Source organism: Bacillus rossius, chromosome 1 (assembly GCF_032445375.1).
Source record: "Bacillus rossius redtenbacheri isolate Brsri chromosome 1, Brsri_v3, whole genome shotgun sequence".
NCBI classification, from domain to species: domain Eukaryota; kingdom Metazoa; phylum Arthropoda; class Insecta; order Phasmatodea; family Bacillidae; genus Bacillus; species Bacillus rossius.
The window spans coordinates 237,055,042-237,075,824 of NC_086330.1; the positions used below are offsets into that span (position 1 = coordinate 237,055,042).

The 20,783-nt window shown below is 35.1% G+C and overlaps 1 protein-coding gene across 6 annotated transcripts in view; it reads left to right on the forward strand.

The window, feature by feature from the left end:
- Window positions 1–20,783, forward strand: part of LOC134527383 (putative ATP-dependent RNA helicase TDRD12) — a 393,271-nt gene that overhangs the window by 230,355 nt on the left and 142,133 nt on the right. For all 6 annotated transcript variants that reach the window (XM_063360027.1, XM_063360029.1, XM_063360028.1 and 3 more), the window contains 3 exons: window positions 11,969–12,197; window positions 13,443–13,589; window positions 15,077–15,276. In XM_063360027.1, the coding sequence (XP_063216097.1) occupies window positions 11,969–12,197; window positions 13,443–13,589; window positions 15,077–15,276 (576 nt within the window). The remainder of the gene's footprint in view (window positions 1–11,968; window positions 12,198–13,442; window positions 13,590–15,076; window positions 15,277–20,783) is intronic.

Genomic DNA, 20,783 nt, shown 5'->3' on the forward strand with positions numbered 1-20,783 from the left:
GTAATAAAATATATTTCATCAATTATATGAATCACCATAATTTTTTTAGTCAATTGTAAAATAACCTATTATTACTGCACTCGCCGACAGATGCTACTTTTTTAATAATAAAATAATAAAATAATAAATACTTTAAATTATATTAGTAATCAGATTTTTAAAATGCAATAATAATTAACCTTTATTGCCGAAATTGTTGTTGAAATAAGCAATGAAAACCATATTAACTTTTTGTTTAAATATAATTATGAACAAGTTTTCATATACATAAACTGTAATCAAATATCTAACATAACCTATTACCTATTACTGCACTCGCCGACACATGCTACTTTTTTTAATAATAAAAGAATAAATACTTGAAATTCTACTAGCAATCAGATTTTTAAAATGGAAAAATAATTTACCTTTATTGCCGAAATTGTTGTTGTAATAAGCAATGATAACCAGAGATTAAAATCCGTAGAGAATATTTTTGTTTTTATTTCTTCCAGTGTTCAAAATAATATACAATTGTGGCCCCGGCCACGAAATTTTATTTATAATTCATTAATAATAACGCCCATCGCGATAAACAAAGGAAAATATGTATTAAGGAGTGTCTGGTTCCCGCGATAGCGGATAGATATCGCGATTCATTCGGTTCGCGTCCGTCACCGTAGATGACAGCACGGTAGGGGAATAATATTATTTCGTTTTTATAACACGATTTTATAAGAAATACGCATCCCAAATACTCCAAACTTATTTATAATGTGTTACAATATTTTTTAAAACATTGTGCAAAATATCTCGGGTGTAATTTGAATTATTATGTGTAACTAAAACACTATTGTTCGTTAAAAACGTATTTGAATATTCAACATTACTTTTAAATAACGGTACCGATTTTGCTGAAAATCGGTGGACGATCGTTAAATTACATAATATTAATAATTCAAACGACGAAAACTTGATTGAAAAGTCAAATCGATGTTTGTTCCAATCGAATGGAAGAGAGATGCCACGCATGCGTACAATGAGCATAACAGGACACATCCGTAGTGAGACATCCGTAGTGGGACAATGTGCGTTACGGAACACTTTTTCGTGCGTGCAGCCGGGGTTCATCGATTTATTAGACGTCACGTCAAAAAGAGTGATTAAATGACGCCACATGTGTTTTAATATAATTCCCGCAGGGAATATAATAGTTTGGCGGACTATTATTAAGTGATTTTACTACGAATTATACGTTTTTCCAAAGGAAAAAACGTGAGTTACCACAACTATTGAAGGCAAGTTGCGGGACGCATTTTACCGTGAGTTACGACGGTAATATAACTGGCAACTTTCTACTATTAACCAGGTATGGCTGTCGTGGTTAATCACTAGGGACGCCAACGTATTTTTGCAGTAATCGTAACGCAGAGACAGTAAACTTTGACTATCCAACGGTAAATAGTGATGTGCATTGAGTAAACATTAACTTTAATAATTTTTTTTCTACAGCACAAACAGTCTTATTCACACAGGTCCAGAGGTCCTGAGTGCTAGGATATCATGCTTGAGCTAACCGGAACATTTATAATTAACAATTAGACTGTGACATATTTAAATAAATTAAATAAATAATTTAATTTTTTTTTTTTGGTTTTATGAAATATCTGGACTTTCTACAAACTGTTCTATAGATTGTGATCAACATTAATTAGTTAATATTTGAGCTTAATTTATTCCTATTTATTAACTGGAGACTGATTGTACTTTTGATTTGTTTAATCAATAAAATTAATCTTTCATATTTGTTAGTGAATTAACATTTGTTGTATGTCATTTATATGGTTTTCCCAGCTCAGTATTATAGTTGAACAAGCGCCCAGGGTATTTAATTACTTATTTATGTTCAGTCCTTTTAATTTTCTTTTTTTAAGTACGTTTGTGTACAGAAATGTGTACAAAATACACGTTTACTTTACGAGACCATTCTACCTATTGTCAACAACTTGTGTACAGTAAGTCCTTGGTTTATGTCGGGGTTACGTTCCTGAAAACCGCGACGTAAATAGAAACGACGCAAAATGAGCCATGTTTCATGCCACCGGCCGTCACCGGCCGGCCACGGCCCAAGGTCGGCCGGAAGCGCTGGCATACAGACGTGACAACGGGCAAATTTATCAGCAAATGACAACCGACAGCGTGGGAAACAAGTCCAACTAGTACTTCTCAGCTTTATAGAATGGTTATTTAACCAGCTGCTTTATTACCTTTATGATTGAAATATAAAAACAGATATATAGTACATACTGTACGTAAGAGCAGGAAGCGTCCCTCATGATGTATGATAAGATAAGGCGGTGAACGTGTAGCTTACGCTACATAGCATAAATTAACTACCGAAGGAAACAAAGAATTATAAACGAATTATATACGGTGTTTTGGTTAAATAAAGATTTACGGTCATTGTAAACGACGTTATTGTGATTCGGTGACAACTTAAATTGAAACATGAGTACTCAAACATTAGCGGCGTTAATCCGAAACGACGTAAATCGGTACGACGTAAATAGAGGAATTACTGTACTTCAGACGAGAACGAGTATGTAGACCTACTTTCAAGACTTCACACGTATTATAAATAAAGTTTCGGAGTCCTCAAACAGTCAAAAACTGTGTTTTCAGAGAGCCCTATTTCAAAATATAACAATATTGTCTTGCATTGAACTTTAATACATATTAAGAGAAGGCTATGCCTTAACATCGCCATTCCAAAGACAAATAAATACATATTTTATTATTTGGTTGCTACTGAAAGTCACATATTAGGCAAGAACAACACATCGAAAAAACACTAAGTTCAGAGCCTTGCGTGTTGAGGCGAAGGTACGCTTGGTGCGTATAACCGTGTCGCCTTATCGCTCCCTCGTCCCAATACCTTGCACGCAAAAAATAACCACATTAACCTCAATTGTGCCATTTTTTCTCAAATTAAATAATTTACATTTAGCATTTCTTACACATTACTATCATTAACAGTGGGTCTATAATAATGATACTATAATTAGGCGCTTAGAATTACTTAACTTTGAAACACAAACGGTCATACCGTTCACTTTATTGCAAAAAAAACTGGAGTGCGATTAACTTTTGGGTCACTCCCGACTTTTCTTTTTAGCAAAAGTAATAAAGGCTGCTGTTAACTAGTGAATAGATTCGGTTCTTCCATTCCGCCATCCCTTCATTACTACATCAGGTGTCACGATACTGATGTGGTCGTAAATGCCTCGTAGATGAGCATACATGTTAAAATTCGAAACACGTGGCGTAGCCCGACTCGTTCTTAGGCGTGTTCTACAATGACACAGACACGTAAAAGCTCCGACACGGAACACGTAAGCGGAGCAAACTAAACGGCTGGGACAAAAATTTGTTTTCTACAACACAAAAGTAATCAATGACAACCTTTGAAAAACCAAAGATAATTGTTTTGAAAACAACCAAAATCCTACGTTTTATAAAATATTCAACGTGCTTCTGATATTTGTTTATTGTTTTATAATTATAAATAATATTTAATTAATATTTTAATGCTTTTACGATTACAAAATACATCAAAAACCATGCATATTACTTTATGTTTTTAATGTGTATACCAAATACTATAACTCTTTGTTTACCTTATTAATATTTTAAAAAAAAAATAAAGTGCCGAAAACTTATTTTGTTCAGTTGTTTATCTCCACAGTTTTCTTCTAAACGAAAATGGTGCCGAAATACTTGCTCCTTATTGGCTATATACGGATTCACCGGCACGCAATATTTGGGGTTGACGAGCTTTCTTCCACGAATCCGTACGTTTCCGTGACCGGATACGTCACACTGTGGAATGAACACAGACTACTTTACGTTTGTGCTTACGTGATCCGTGTTCCGCATCCGTGGAATTGTAGAACGGGCCTTGCAGAGACCGAGATAGATAACGGCAGCCATAACAAAGAAGTCACCCTAACAGATACTTTAAAATGTACAATAAACCATTATATTATTAACATAGCCATTTCTAAGCTATAGGCTAATCATTTTAAATCAATATAATACTATTACATACACAATTACTTCACGTGTTAAGTAATTCACATTGAGATTTATTGAAGTTTTATGTTATGTGATGTTGGTATACGAGGATGTGTTAATGCTAAATAAGAACATTGCAGATTGAGTCTTAGCTGGTCTGCAAACACTAAACAGTCATTTTGTGCTAGCCAGCAAGTTCACCCCACCTTGTTTTCACTCCTTCCCCCCCCTCCCAATCCCCTTAATCGCCAACACTTTAAACATGAGGCTGGCAGTGAATTAGTGCAACAATTACGTGACTCATCCCCATCCAGGTATCTCTGAAATGCAAACAATGTTCGTGTGAAATCACAGGTCTATGTGAGATGCTGACTTCTTGTTTATTTAAGACCCATTGGGGAGGGGGGTGGAGGTAGGGAGAGAAAAAGTCATGCAACGGTTTTGATACTTCAATGGATTATGGATTTCTAAAAGCAAATAAATTGCATTTGATTATAAATTCATATGCAACTGACTTGTGCAAGCGATCTCTCGTGTAAAGTTAACACTGCTGCCATCTAGCGACGGGTAAATGAGTCAACTGCACGCCATCACAGGATAGTTTTCAGGATTATTAAGAGGTGTGCACCAGAGGCGAAAACGAGAATTTGTCACATCACATAAATTTAAAAAAAAAAAAAGGGCTTGTTGCATTGTCAAAGAACTTGTATGGATAAAAGAACAACAAGCCCCTAACAAGGCGCAACAGCTTAATCTGAACATTAAATGTAATCTTTATTGATCGGAATAAGTGAGAAACCGATGATATTTCGGCATTTTGCAAGTGGAAATGCCATTGAATAAGAAGAGTTGGTTGGTGGTTGAGGTTGTTGCTGAGGGGTGCGACTGGCCTTCGGTTGGCTGCTACAAATAACTGAGGCGTGGTTTAAATTTGTATGGTCGAACGTCGCTGGAAACTCCTTCCAACAGCCGAAAATGACAATTCGCAAGGTGGGGTCTAGGCAACTAGTCGCACTGTTGAAACTGGTAATATAGTAAGGATGGTAGAGGTAACTAACAGCAACGTTGCCATAAACCCTGGGTGGACATATTGACGAAAGGAAACATGTCTAATCTAACCCCAAGTTACAGATTTATTTCAGGTCATTTTAAATTTCCAAATGTTTTTAAGGGAACGACACCAACAAACTGTCTATATTAATTTACCATACGCCTAAAATATTATGAACTAGCGGAAGTCAAGCCAGTTTTCAAAACGCGTTCATATTTTTATCGTTTTCGTGGCATTATTATATTCAACTTTCGTGAAAGAATTTTAACTGTTCCGTTGTGTGCCACAAACTTTGAACTCTTTTCAGTAACTTACCGGTAAACAAAAAAAAATCAAGCAAGTGGATTGATTGCGAAAACACGCTGAAATATAGTAATAACGAAATTAGAAGACATTCGCCAAAGGTTTGAGAATATTTTATTAAACGTTAAGAAATTAGTGTTATGAGTTAAAACAAAGATTAAAAAACCCACTGATATTAATCAATATTGTTTATTTTCACATTACTTCTTGAAAATAAAATTATTATGACAAGTAACCATCCCCTGTATCCCCACATTCACCTATTAAAGCAAACATAAGTTAAGTGAAACATCAGTTAAGTTACCAATTTCGTTGTGTTCATTTGTAGAATTATTTAATTTTTTTTTAAATTTTAATGAAATAAGTAATTGATCAAACTAATAAGATGGTACATTTTAAAAGTTTGCAAAGGAATACATACACAAGAAGGATAAAAAAAAGTAATATTATATTGTTGTAATTTTCCGAAAACATATTTACGAAAATAAACACCAGAGGAGGTGAAAGTTGGGCGCGGGTGTATCGAAAATTAAAATAATAATAATTTTTTTAACTAATCCTGAAGACTTGTTTGACCTACCAATATCAGGCAATAAGTATTAGTAATTAAGGCTACTTTCCAAGATTTTACACACAGAAATCTGATGACAATTAATTTGGAAGCAGTGCTAACGTCAAAAGCACATTAAAATATGTAGTGCTATTGAATTTTTTTCATTATGCAACGTGAAAATTTAAACTAAAAAAAAATAACCACGTCCAGCGATATATTTGTTAGATTTGCTGTTAAAGTTCTTTTTGTTTTTAAACTATATTTTATTTCATGATGACACGTATCCTATGTCATTTTCTGCACCTCTGACAACGTGTAAGAAAAATTGATGTTTATCGGTTGAGTAGTTAAGGCGTAAAAGCATAACAAACAAACAAACTCACATTTGCATTTATAGTATTAGTGGGCTACTATGATTCTCAGTGTTAATGGCAAGCTTTAAACCCAGATTTCACAGCACAGACAACCTTGGTGACAAGACTGCCGATTTACTCATTCCAGACCCAGGTTCAGACCGGTTCCAAGTGTTACAATGTAGGAAATAATTGTTTTAGCGAAAAAAATTGGTTGTCTGTAAAGTCGATTTACGGACAATAGTTTAACGTGACGTCATAACAAAACATTAATGAAATGATTGCATACTTTTATGAATAAAATTGAATCATTTTTATTGAATTATCACTATTTTGTATGGATACAAAGAACGAGTGAAATGAAATCTACAATTTAATTGATAAATTTACTTTTATGTGCACTCATTAATTCAAATATGTTTATTACTTTAACGAACAGATTATTTTAACTATAACTTTTATACATATTTGCTATTTAACTTCTTCCAATCTGTGTTATTCTGTTAAGGATAGGGCGATCATAGGAATAGTAGGAAACAAATGGGCGTGTTTCAAGTTTAATGTGCCTCGAAAAAGTCAAATCGATGGTTGTTCCAATCGAGTGGAAGAGAGATAGATGCGGCGCAAGCGTACAATGAGCGTAACGGTACAATGAGCGTAACGGGACAATGAGTCATACTTTTTCGTGCGTGCAGCCGGCCTTTATCGATTTATAAGACGTTGTCACGTCAAAAATATATTTGTGTTGATGAGCAAGTTGTTATTGAATTCTTTCTGTTACCTAGCCTTAAATTAAATTTTAAAAAATTCGTTGTTAAGTAAACAACAGCTCAGATTTGTGTGTGCTAGCACTGTTATTACATTGATGATCGGAATACCTAGGGATGCGTCCATTACGTTCACGTCCCTACATCCCTAAACAAATGCACCCACAATTTAAAGTTATACTCTAAAGTATGTACAATATCCGAATAGTTATACAGCTAGCACTGCCTGTTGGTTTGTCATTGTACTAATGTGGATTGGCCTTTTATATTCATGACATCTAAAGGTGGGCAAGTAAAACGTAAATGAACATTCAAATTTCTAAACAATTTCAGATGATTTAAATTATTGTTGGAAATTAAAATATAGAAGAAAATTTGAATCGGGCACTTGTTGTTCCTACAAATTAAAATTAATTTACTGTTTATGTGAATTATGTAACATATACTTATAGTATAAGTATTGATAAGTACCATAGTTACATTTTACGTGATTATCTTCAAGTTCAAAATCCATTTTTATTAACTATCTCGTATCACAATCTCGTTTTCAAAGGGTTATGGTCACAATAACAAAGCTAAGGGATGTATGGACATATCAGTGTTTGTGAGAGTCGCGTCCCTTAAAATCTCGAACTAGTGGACGCATGAGAGGATGCATCGACATCCCTTGTGAGAATTCGGATACAACTCAAAGATGGCCGCGTCCATTACGATGCACTATCTATGGATCCCTTAGCTAAGGGATCCATTAGGCCACTATTCAGATACAGCTATTATCACTTATGTACTTTCTGCCTTTGCCCAAAGAAAATTGATTTTAAGAACTCCATTAGTGTAGATATTTTTGTATTCATGAACTCTCAGGTATAATTTGGCAGTAGCCATATTATTTCTGAAATATAAAAAATTAATTTTAAAATACGTACAATGTTTTTAATTGCGTGTTTTTAGGATAAAGACAAGTCCAGTCCCGTAAATCAAAAGACATTTTAAGAGATATTTTACAAAACATATTGTTTACAAAATATTTATTTTCAGTTGACTTTATCTAGTTATTCGCATCACAGATATGGGTAGTAAATCTTTCTAAAAGAAAATATATTATAATTGATCATAAATTCATATACCAATGTTTTATGCACGCCATCTCTCATGTACAGATAACACTGCTGCCATCTAGCAACGGGTAAATGAGTCAACTGCACGCCCTTAACGGATACTTTTCCGAATGGATAGTTTTCAGGATTATTATGAGATGTGCAACAGCGGCGAAAACGGGAATGGTAACCATTCTGGCTGCGGGCATTTTTCAGGATTTTTAAAGTAAGTGCATTGTCAAATAAACCCGGAATGGTAACCATTTACACTGCGGGAACTTTTCAGTATTTTTAAATTAAGTGCATTGGCAAGGAAAACCGGAATGGTAACCATTCAGGATTTTAGGAGCTACTTTTATATCTGCGCACACAAAACTGGAATGGTTACCATTCCGACAGCGGATACTTTTCCGTATTTTGCAGATGAACACGGAAAACTATCCAATCCGGAATGGTAACCATTCACACTGCGGACACTTTTCCGGATTTTTTCTAGTAGCACATTTGCAGTAAAAGCAGGAATGGTAACCATTCATACAGTGGATACTTTTCAGGATTTGCAATTATACAATATTTGCCAGTAAATCCTGAATGGGAACCATTCCGGATTGCTCTGGGCACATGAGGATGTATAATTTACGGAATGGTAACCATTCCGATTGAATACTTTTCAGTCGCCCCTCAGGAAATACACATTTTACTACAAGCAGGCCCAGCTTTAAGTGCCTGTAGCTCAGAAACGGTTAGACTAAATGTTATGAAAATTTGTATGTGATCATAAAATGATACGTAGATAAAGTATACCAAGTTTTATCAAATTCTGAGACGGGTAGGTTACAAATAATTTTTTTGCTGTATGATTTGGCGTGGAATGACCCTAGCACGGTTTCTGCCTTCTTGGTCCTGGAACTCCACATCAAATACTTTGTATCTTCATCCTGGGAATACCATTGTAGCAGTTCCGCGACTTCGTCCTGGAAACGCCTCTCGGTGGTTCTGGATGATTTAGAACTGGTAATTAATATGTAGATTGTCTATTTCTTCGTCCTTGGAACGCCTGAATAAATCTTATAGTTCTTTGTATAAGTTTTATATCTCTTCTAAATAATTTGCAGAGATATTAATTTTCTTGAACATAAATTTCCAAAAACCTCAAACTTCGTATTATAAAACTGGTCTTCATCAATTATTGAAAGTAATTTCTTGATGTACTGTATTTCTTCAAATCAACTAAATATTTCTCTATTCCTTTAAAATAATTATATTTCGTTTGTATTGTTCTAATAATATTCTTCTAAATAACTTAAATCATAATTGTAATTCCTCTTTACCACAATTATACGTCTAGTTTCTCAGCTGGTTCGCATATTAATGTCGTTTTCTTTTTCTCCGTCAAAATTCCAAACAATTTTTATTATTTTCAAGAAATAGTTTTTGTTCGGCTGTCTTCGTCCAATACCAGAGTGTTTTACAAAATTTAGTTGTATAATATTACGAATGAAAAATTAAAATTAATTTCTTATTGGTTTAACAAAAATATCTAGTTACGTGAGCAAAGAAGTTTAATACTAAAAGATATACCTGCAAAAATTATTAACTGATAGTTCATAGAGAACGACACAGACACTGAGATGGCAATATAAAATATAACACATTAATTTTGTTCCTCCATCTTGTCTATAAAGTTTTCAAGTTCAACCTTTATAGAATGCCCCTCCGGAGAATGATATATTGTGTATGGTGACACTATACACTGGAGGTATTCTTCCAAAAACAATAGTACACTCTAAACAAAATTGAACATTAACACATATTATGGATAATGACTTACAAGTAGTGTTGTGCGAGATCTCGAACCTCGAGAAAAATTTCGAGAAATATTGCATTCTCGAACAGCGAGCGAGAAAAATAATTTCTTGGAAAAAAAAAAAACGAGAATTTGTTTTGGTACCGGTAACAACTCAATTTGGTATGGAAACTAAATTTGATATTGATAGTTATATTTTTATATGTTGAACATTACACACACAAAACCATTATTTTAGTTTAGATTTTTTAAAAATACCAAACGCGTCTGCCTGTTTGGACGAAAAATGATTTGGCGGAACACAAAGCAAACATGATGCAATCATTAAGAGATATTAGACTAGCAGATACTCAACCATCCAAAACCATATCAATAACCGAAACTGTGAATTAAAACTGTCATATGAAATTCCAATTTATCCTGAAAGAAAAACTGCCGTATTTAATTTTTAAATTACGTCAGCGTAATACATAATAAAATACGTTTGAACTTAACCTACAAAATAGGTTTAGTTTACATACACGTTATTACGGTCAAGTTATTAAAAGCATTACCTTTAATTTAATCATAATATTTTGTTCGGTAATGTTTAATAGCTTACTGAAATGTTGATTATTACGGCAAAATACAAAATTTACTTTTTGACGAACAAAAGGGAATGGTGGTCATGCTGCCAGACCGAGTCTGCTTCGCTGTTCCGTTTCTTATTTCATTTCCAATAAAAGACTGCACAAGTCATGTGATTGTTAAATGGACTGGAATGGAAAGGAATGGATTGAATATGCAGAACAATTCACGCCCTTGTATTACGTAAAATTACGTGAATGTGTGTTTTGAAACCAGTTGAAAAGGCAGAATAAATAGTATGTTCATCCCATTTCCTTTTCCACCTTTGTTTCACTCAGTCGTAAGACGTCACGAGTAATGAATCCTGCCAAAGCCTCCCTAGTATCAATGTCTTTGTTTTCATTACAGTACCAGAGTTTCCTGTTTACGCGAGCTACTCTGCGGGTATGAATAAATAATGTGACGCCTGTAAAATATTATTAGGAATATGAGAATAATTTCTTAATACTTCTTTATCTCCAACTGCGGCGTAACCAAGTGGGGAAAAAAAAAAGTGTTGCGGGAATATAACAGTTTAACAGAATTAAACTTTGTTGTCAATTTAAACTTCGATTTTACGGTAAAATGGAAGATGTGGACATATCAGTGTGGCAGTATTACACAAAAAGTGGCAATAAGTCAACGTAAACGTGTAACATTTGTAGAAAAGTCATCAAAATGAAGTCTGGAAATACATCAGGTCTACTACTCATATTTCATAGTGGCCCTATTCACGACAAAAGATTACACACCAGTTCAGTGCCTGGTGCTTAGAGGAGATACCGTGCTAGATGCACCAGTGAGCATAGCTCTTATCATCTCACCTCACTAACACAGATACACCCTTTATTAGGGGTCCCATTATTCCTCTTTGCACAACTGTATGATGTAAAACTCAATCTCTCTGTAATATAATAATGTAAAAGTGCCAGCAACATTGTGTGCTTCATAGAACAAGTTAGGCTCTGCTTTCCCCCCCCCCCCCCCCCCCCTCTTTCTCACCATCTTATAGTGTTATTGTAATTTCACTTCATTATTTTTTGTTTTATTGCAGATGTTTTACTATATTAACATTGGAAATTAGTTCATGATGTTAATTTTTGTGCCAGATATATCGTACAAGTTATCTGCTGTTTGTAAGAAGTTACTCTAATATTCTCAATAACAGTTGTTGCCTGACTGTATTTCAGTCACTTACTATAAGGTCATTTTCTGTTTTCCACAGTGAATAATGCACACAACTTTGCTTCTGTAGTTCCATTTTCTAGATATTGTTTTTTTTTTTTTCTCTAAAAATACTAACATGAAAAGTGAAGCAGTCTCTTTATACTGGTGTTAATCATTCTTGGTTTATTTAGCTGTACTGTTTTCTGTCTAGGTGAAGCATATTGTCCAGCTGTGTAAGAAAGTTTCGAGTATCCAAAACCGGGACATTGTGACGGTGTGTGTTAGCGAGACATGGACCAGGCATGTGGGATCTCTGGCTGCCGGAATGGAGGAGAATGCTTGTGTGTGTATTGGATCCTGCCTGGAAGCTGCCATTTATGCAAAGTTGCAACCAAACCTCCATTTTGTTGCTGCAGAAGACAAGGATAAGAAAGTTATAAGTGAGTGTCTTGTTTTAATGAAAATTCTTATCTCTTATATTGTTTGGGATTGTCTCATTAATGTGCAATGGGGTCAATGGCTTTTTAAAGGTACAGTGATGCAATGTTTTTTTTTAAATTATTTTTTCATGCAAACCATTTTTCCCTGGATGTCCTATCATTTAAACTTTAGTGTTATGCAGACTTTTCCTTCACAATATGGTGAGAAATCACAGTTGTAATTTATTTAGTTTGGTCTTAATGGAGTAGGTCTTTTCCAATTTTGGCCATTTGTTAGATAGTTGCAATGGTAATTAATACAACATCTTCCTAAATTTTTAAGATTAGTTGCATTTTGTTCATTTGCATAAAAAAAGAGGTATTCAGAAAAAAATAAATTTATTGAATTAAAATACATATAGTAAGTTAAGACTGTCTATTGTGTGTTCCCATTTAGGCAACACATAGAATCATTGCATGTGAATCAAAGAAAAACATTTATACTTTTACCAATACAGCAGCAAGTTTGATTGAAATAATGTTCATACACGACAGCAGTGGTGATCAACACACGGCTTGTGGCTACTTAGGGCACGCCAAGGCTTGGCCAGTGGCCCGCCACACCAACAGCACATCAACTACTATACTGATAATTACATTTAAATAAACACTGTGACAAACCAAAATTTCATAAATTGGTAGGGCAGGTGGTTTTGTGTTGATACTAAAAGGACTACCTATATAATTTTCGTAAATGTGTTCTCTCTATTTATTGGCTATATCTTTGTATGAGTTCCTGTTTTGAAATACAGTTTATACACTCACAAAACCCAGAGTGCCAGCACAGGATTACTCAATTACACGTTTACTAAGACACCATCACTTGGAAGTGGAGCCAGAGACTGGCACAATTGTATGTGCATTCGTGTGCACAGCAGTACAGCCACCATTCTTCTAGTGTTCGTAGTGCTCAACACACTGCATACCAAACAGTTCTATTGTTGCATTGGCCTGCATTTTACATTTATTTCTGTGTGTTGTAGGTGTTTAAAATGAAGTTCACTTTTAACACAGTTTATGTGTGTTGTGTCTACAATATTTATTTTGTGCGCAGTTTAAAGGTAACAAGTTTTATGGCAACCAAGTTGACTTGTACCCTTTATACCATCACTATAGATTAATATGGACAGCTGATTGGTGTACATGTTTGCCAATGGCTTTGTTCTCATCCCTGGGTGGTTGCTGTGTGTATGGTGTGTGCTGAAGGGATCCTGAAGGCCAGCTACACTCTGCAGAGAACAGTAGTTGTCTGTCTGACAAGGCACGAGGTGGAGCACCTCACAACTGTGCTGGAGAAAGCCAACATGAAAGTGCTGCAAGCCCATGAGGAAATGCCGAACTACGACCTGGGCGGTAAGTCCTGTGTATTGTGTTGCTGCAGTTATCCTCACAATCATGTTGATAGTACAGGTATTTATTGAGACCGTTACTTTTTATTTTCACGAAAGGCCCACATCATAACCCCAAAAAATTTCCTTGGTCGAATGAGCAACTATGTTATTTGGTATAGGCAGAGCCAGAATTTGTAGGTGGCCATAAAAACCGTTAGAAATGAGGTAAATTATATATATTTTTTTAAATTTCATATCACATCTTCTATAATATAATACTACACTTCAGTCCTTATCATTTAGTCCTAAGTAGAGCCAGGCAAATGGGGTACAGTTAGAGGAAAATGTGTCATATAAATTTAGATTTCCAATATTTACAGAGCAAGTAAAAAAAAATATATTAATGCCTAACAATAAACAGCTAATTGTGTATGGTGATGGATTAAGGACATGGCTTACCAAAAGACTGCACAAAAACGCATTGTGCATGTCGCTACAGTAATTAAAGACAGCCATGCACCACTATGTAGAGCGACACTAGCTGTATATAGTGTGCAGCCAATAGTATAGAAGTAGGTGGAAACATTTTTGAACATCTTTCGTAAGCTTTTTGCATGCAGTTTTCTTACTCAAATATAAATAACCCCTCTGTATTTACCTCCGAATAGGTTGTTATTGTTTTAGTCTTTTCTTATTGTTTAGGATTAATCTGTTAATGTTGGGAATAGGATCCACATTCGTATAACATAATTTGCTCTAAATAATGTCAGAAATAAGTTTTGTAAGTGACAATAACTTCTTGTGAGTCAGGCCTTTTTTAAAAATTAAATGCAAATAACTACAAAATTAATGAAAACAGGATGTACTGGAGTGCAAGGTAGGTGAGAACCTCATGATGACTGGATGGTTTAACATTTTATCACATGTAGAATGTAGAAGAGAAGTGAATGAATATATGAATTGAGGCTTATTCTCTGGTCGACATTGAGGTCATTACAGACGATGAGGGGTGAGCAGTGACGGAATGCATTGGTGGGCGAACATAAACTGAGGAAGCCCACCAGCCTATGGCAGTGTCCACCATTTTTATCGATTACAGAATTAGTATTGGAAAGTTTTTATTTTTGCTTTTAGTACACTAAGAATTGCATTGATTTCGATGTGTATTCCAAGAAAACACAACACTATCTATTGGAAAATTGAAGAATCAGATCATTATGATAAATATCACAAAGAATGGAAAGATAATTTTCTTCATGTTCTGGTTTTTGTAATGAGCGATGCTAATGAGGTGACATATTCTGCCATTATGATGTGTATCTTAGGTATTCGCTAAGGTTTTTCTTTTTTTTATGTTTTAATTATGTATAAGCTAAAAAAGCAGCTAGATACATACAAACTTTCATATTTAATATGAAGTTGCCTGGTTCTTTTGGTGTGCCAGAGATTGAGCACAACTGAAATCAAAATTTAAGTTACAGTGTGAACGTTGTGGTGTTCTGCCTGCAGAAATTCGTACTCGGTGGCTACAGTCGAGGCGTGGCAACTTCCCAGTTCTGGTCTGCTCCGACGATGTCCTCTTGGAGATGAACGTTACTGATGCGACTGCCCTCGTACATTACAACCTGCCGAGCAGCTCCAAGACGCAGTTCGGGTTCCGCTTCTCCTGTCTCATGAGCAACTTCCGCAGCATCTTCAGCAATGCTGATGTAAGTTTCAGATTCTTTTCTATGGGTATTGACACAGTGAAAGGTCTCTAATCCAGCATGTTTGAGACCACAACCGTGCCAGATTGTCAAACGTCATTATAGTTTTAATGTCAATACAAAATATGAAATGTAACTCGTTTGGAAACAGAGAAAACTGTACTGAAATTAAAACTGAGTTACAATAAACATTGAGCGATTTAAAACCAGGCAGTGCAGTGTATGGGTTGGCAGCCAAGGTCAACAAACTGAACTCATCCAAAAAAAAAATATGAACATGAGAGAATCGTTTGTTCCCGTATTACAGAATGTGCCGAATCGTAGAATGCAGGATTGAAAATCTTCCACTGGTACAGTTATCGTCACTAATCATGTAAAATCATCAGCTTTATATTCTATTTTTTAAAGCTGACATTTTAATATGATATTCTAGCTTACTTGAATAACATTTTTAATCTCTATGCATACAAAAGATCTTGTTTTAATTTTAAAGGGTACTATACATAAAGGTTTGTTTTTTTATCATATTACATAAATGGTACAACTCTTTTTCTTACATTAAATTAGTGATGAATTTGTTCTGCTTTTTCCTGGTTCTCAGTTCAGTTTCAGTTCTAAAAAATTAGTTCTTAGCTAACCTCTACACAATGTCCATCACATCAAAGATACAATTATGTTCTGATAAAGGGCATCTTTGTTTAATATGGCTTATCAGTTATCAACACCCCATTTTTACCTATATCCAAACAACAAACAAGTCACCTAGCAGCTAGCACCCAAGTATCACAGGTGCTTTTGTCTCATTAGATTGTTAGAGCAGCACGGTACTGCAGTTAGTAATGTGTATTAACTTTTGTTACTTGCGTAAATATTTTATTTATGCACATCCATAAAAAATTACTCGAGAAAAAGTAGATACCTGTTCACAAGAGATAATATAGATTATAAAAAAATAAATAATTAACCTAGTATGACAGTAGCAACAAACCAAAACATTTGTGAGTTATGTATATATTATAATGGGCAAGGAATTCACCATGTTATCTATACTGAAAGGTATTTTCAGTTTACGTGTTCCTATCTTATAGTCCACCTAAACTGAAAAGTCAGCTAGTGTAATTATGTAAATTATTAAATGTAGTTAATAATTTCAGTTTCTCTAGCCTATCTCTCTCAGTTTTAAGAATTGTGTCTAGAAGCTTGTGTCTGAAAGTCAAATTACAGTGTGTCAAAAATAGGTTGAATACTAATCTCGTGACTAGACCTGTTAATGACATGTAAACAAATTCAAATGTAATATTTATATTTGCATGTAAGGTTTTGTGCAGACGGTGACAATATACTTCGACAAACACAATATCACACTTTATATAAATAACTTAACTAAAATAATTTATGTTAAAATACAGATGGAATTTGTTATCACTCTCAACTTTAAAGCATCTAACAATTCTCTCATTTGAGTAAGTGATCTTTAAGATAAAAAGGTTAATCATTTGTGTGTTATTTATTTTAAACAAGCTTCAGTCCGCAGAGCGTGGACTACTGGGTACGTAACTTGCAGTACCCGTCAAACAAAATAGCAACATGTTCTTTCAATATCAAGTTCCATCTATACTATTTAATATTATTTAGTTCGGGATCGCGATTCCGTAATTTAAATGCTAAATCTAAAGATGAACAAGTACACGGTCTTTATATACAAAGAATACGTTCGGTAACTTAAAAGATTCTAGTTCGGTGAAAATTGTTCGTCTTGTTTAAATCGTAACTCGTGAGGATACTTCTTTAATCAGCGAGTCTTCGGGGGATGGGGTAAGGGACCAAACCTTGCTGCAGGATACCCACGAGACGTGTAGGTTCTCGGAGAATCCTTGGTTCGCCTCAGTCAGGACTGCGAACTCGGTGTTGCTCCTCCGGTCTCTAGCGGGCGGCAGGAATACGCGCCGTCACGACTCCATCCTTCAGGCTGTGGGCGGCAACTGGGCTGGACTGCATGACGGTCATCCTTCCTGGGCTCGAACTGCGACTTTTCATTCTTCGACTGAATTTTTCTTTCTTCAGGATGATCAACGGCATCTATTCTTCATAGTTTCAAAGCAATTTATATTCATTGGACGCTCTCTTGAATCTGGATATTCGTCGACCTCTCTTCTTAAATAATTGTTTGAATTCTTGACGTTTGAGATTTATCTTCGTTGATTCAAATTAGTAGTTTCTTCGAAATCTCATTCAATATTAGCATTAATAAACATTTTTAATTCTTCTATAAATATTCAACTATCAATTAATGTCGAAATCGTTGTGTTTCTAGATGTTGCCTTCATCGAGTCTCAATTTGTTCTAAAAGAATCTTTTTCCCCGTTACTAATAAACGACTTTCTTAAGGTTGTTGATAAAACAAAACTGTTAAAATTACTACCCATTACTGTCGTTGTTCATCTTTAAATTAATATTGGTTTCAAAAAATACTGCTATAATAGCTTTGACAATAATTTAAAATAAAAATTAACATAGAGTAATACATATACAAAACGATAACCAAAGAACTTTAAATCTGAATTACTCATAGATTACAAATGTAAACATACGGAATAAAGTGTAATTAAACAAAATAAATACTAAGGAAATTAAATATTTACTTTCTATAAAGGGTAAATATTGCCTTTATAATACTAATATTTAGAGCTGGGCGGGATCCCGATTTTTCGGGAAATTTCGGGAATGAATTTTTCCCGAAATTATTCGGGAAAGTAATATTTCCCGAAAATGTATATTGTTAATTTTTCTGATAAAATCACTGCGTAACCTATCTTTAGGTGTCTTCGTAACGGAACATAAGTTTTCTGTGATTACAGTAGAACCTCATTTTTACGTACCTGAGATATACGAATTTGCGTAATTAACGTATTTTTTTTACTGGCACCGTCATTTTCCCTATAGTTTTAATGCATTATTTTCCCGTTTAATGCAAAGCATTAATGTTGCATTAGCGCTCCATTTTAAAGCTAACCGTGACACAAGTTTAGACGGAACAATAAAAGTAAAGTGAATTGTGTAAACTGTATTTAGTTTACTTTACTACGTGCGTTTGTGGCCACGGCAATTTCTCAGCTTCGTTTGCCATTGTAAACATTTTTTTTGTGCCACTTGCCAAGGTGTACCATACGGCCATGAGTAAAACGTTTGGTGATGTGAACGTTCAAAGTCTTGTAAATATGGCGTCTTCGTGCATGTTCGGTGATGTTTGTTTTAACGAATAAGAAATATTGCGGAAAGACGTTGGCGACACTGATGTATATTACATCGAAATGTATTTGAACGATCATAATTTTGGTGTTTAGGACAAACGACGGTGAAAGCAAAGATAGGCGTTGAGAGAAACTGTGGTGAAATGTTATTTCTAAATATTTACATATCGTAAAGTTTGTCACCGATGCTGTTCCACACACAAAGCCGAGCGCCAGAGATTCAGGTTCCTTTCTCTACAGAACAAGATATTCAATGTATTTTACTCCGGTTTTAAAAGCATTGTGATATTATCTGTGTTGGCGAGTATTTTAGTGTGAAGTTTTTTACATAAGGTGTGTGTGTTTACGTACGTGAATTTCATCATGGAAAGTCGCCACACCAAATTAAAAACTCCTATCTGGTCTTTTTACCAAAAAATGCCAGATAATGTGTCTGCACAGTGTAAACAATGCAAAAAGGTTTTAAAAACCAATTTTGGTAGCACATCTGGGTTGCTTCGACATCTGATGCAACATCCAAATTTGATAAAAGAACTTGAACAGATAGAAGCAACACGGAAAGGCGGAAATATTGGGGAAAAAACTTTAGAACCAACAAAGAAGCAACTTCGCTTAGACGAAGCTTACAAATGGCCTTCAACACATGAAAGGGCCATTTCACTGACGAACTGTATTGGGGAATGGATAGCTGATGCTATGTTGCCATACAGTACAGTGGAAAATCATAAATTTCAAAAAGTCCTTAAAATAGCTCAACCACTTTATTCAGTGCCATCTCGTAACACTTTTTCAAGAAGAGTAATACCTGAACTGTACAACAAAACAAAGGCAAAAATGTCTGAACATATTGCCAATGCAATAAGTTTATCCAAAATTGCTTCTTTATCATTCCTTTGTGATTTGTGGACATCTGCTAGCAACGAAGCATTCATGTCGCTGACATGTCATTTTATTGAAGATTTCGACATGAAGAAGTACTGTTTAGGGTGTTACAGCTTTCCTGGTGGACACACTGGTGAAGCAATTAGTGAGAAACTAGTAGAGTGCTTCAATGAATGGGACTTAGAAAATGCAGGGGACAAAGTGGACATGTACATTGTGAGTGATAATGGACGAAACCTTAAGTTGGGACTTTCACTATGCAAACTTAAGTTTACGCAGCTGCAGTGCTTTGCACATACACTGCAGCTTGTATTGCAAGATGCTGTTAAAGTAACATGTGAGATCAAAGAGGTACTGAAAAAGTCACGTTCGATTGTTGGACGATACAAACAGAGTGCGCGAGCAACTGAACAGTTGCATCGAATTCAAGAAGAACTAGATCTGCCAGTACTAAACTTGATTCAAGACTGTCAGACAAGTTGGAATTCAGAGTTTTTAATGCTGAAGAGATTGTTTGACAACAAGATACCTCTTTCTCGTCACTTACCAACACTGAACATGGACAATCTGCAGTTGAGTGAATGGAACCTTATTGACTCTTACATTAATATATTGCAACCATTGTATGATGCTACAACCCAACTTTGTGGTGAACGTTCACCATCAGCATCAATGGTCATTCCGGTCATTTTTTCTCTAAAAAATTGTCTGAAGGCCTACATCAACACCAATGCAAAGGGATGGGAGTTTGCAAATGAGGTACTTCTGGCTCTCCAAGCACGATTTCCATGCTACGATCGAAAAGAGCCATACTATACTGCAATGTTAGTAGACCCGAGGTTTAAGGCTGTTGTAATTCCAACGGAAGAAAAACTTTTGGCACGTAACCACCTGGATAAAAAAGTAAAAGAAATCACACAGGCAACGGCACAACCAGGTATTGTTTAATTTATTTGTAGGCCTAGTTATTTTATTTATAAAAAAGCTACTATAGCATTGTGTAAGAATGTGGTGTTTCTTTTTCTTTCAGTAACAACTGCAGGTACCAGTGAGTTGGCACAGAGTTCTACTTCTCTCTGGAGTGTTTTTGACGAACTTGCTGAGAGCGAATCAAGTAACCAGATCATGTCATCAGAAACTGATTGCTATTTCAGTATGCCTGTTATACAAAGAAGTGATGATCCTCTAAAGTGGTGGAGAGAAAAAGGAAAAGATGCGTTCCCTAACGTGTGTAAAGTTGCAATGCAGTATTTAGGCATCCCTGCAACAGAAACAGCAAGTGAACGTGTGTTTTCTTCTGCTGGGAACATTGTATCCCCCAAGCGTATGTCCCTTTCCTCAGAACATACAGAGGAACTAGTGTTCATACACGAAAAT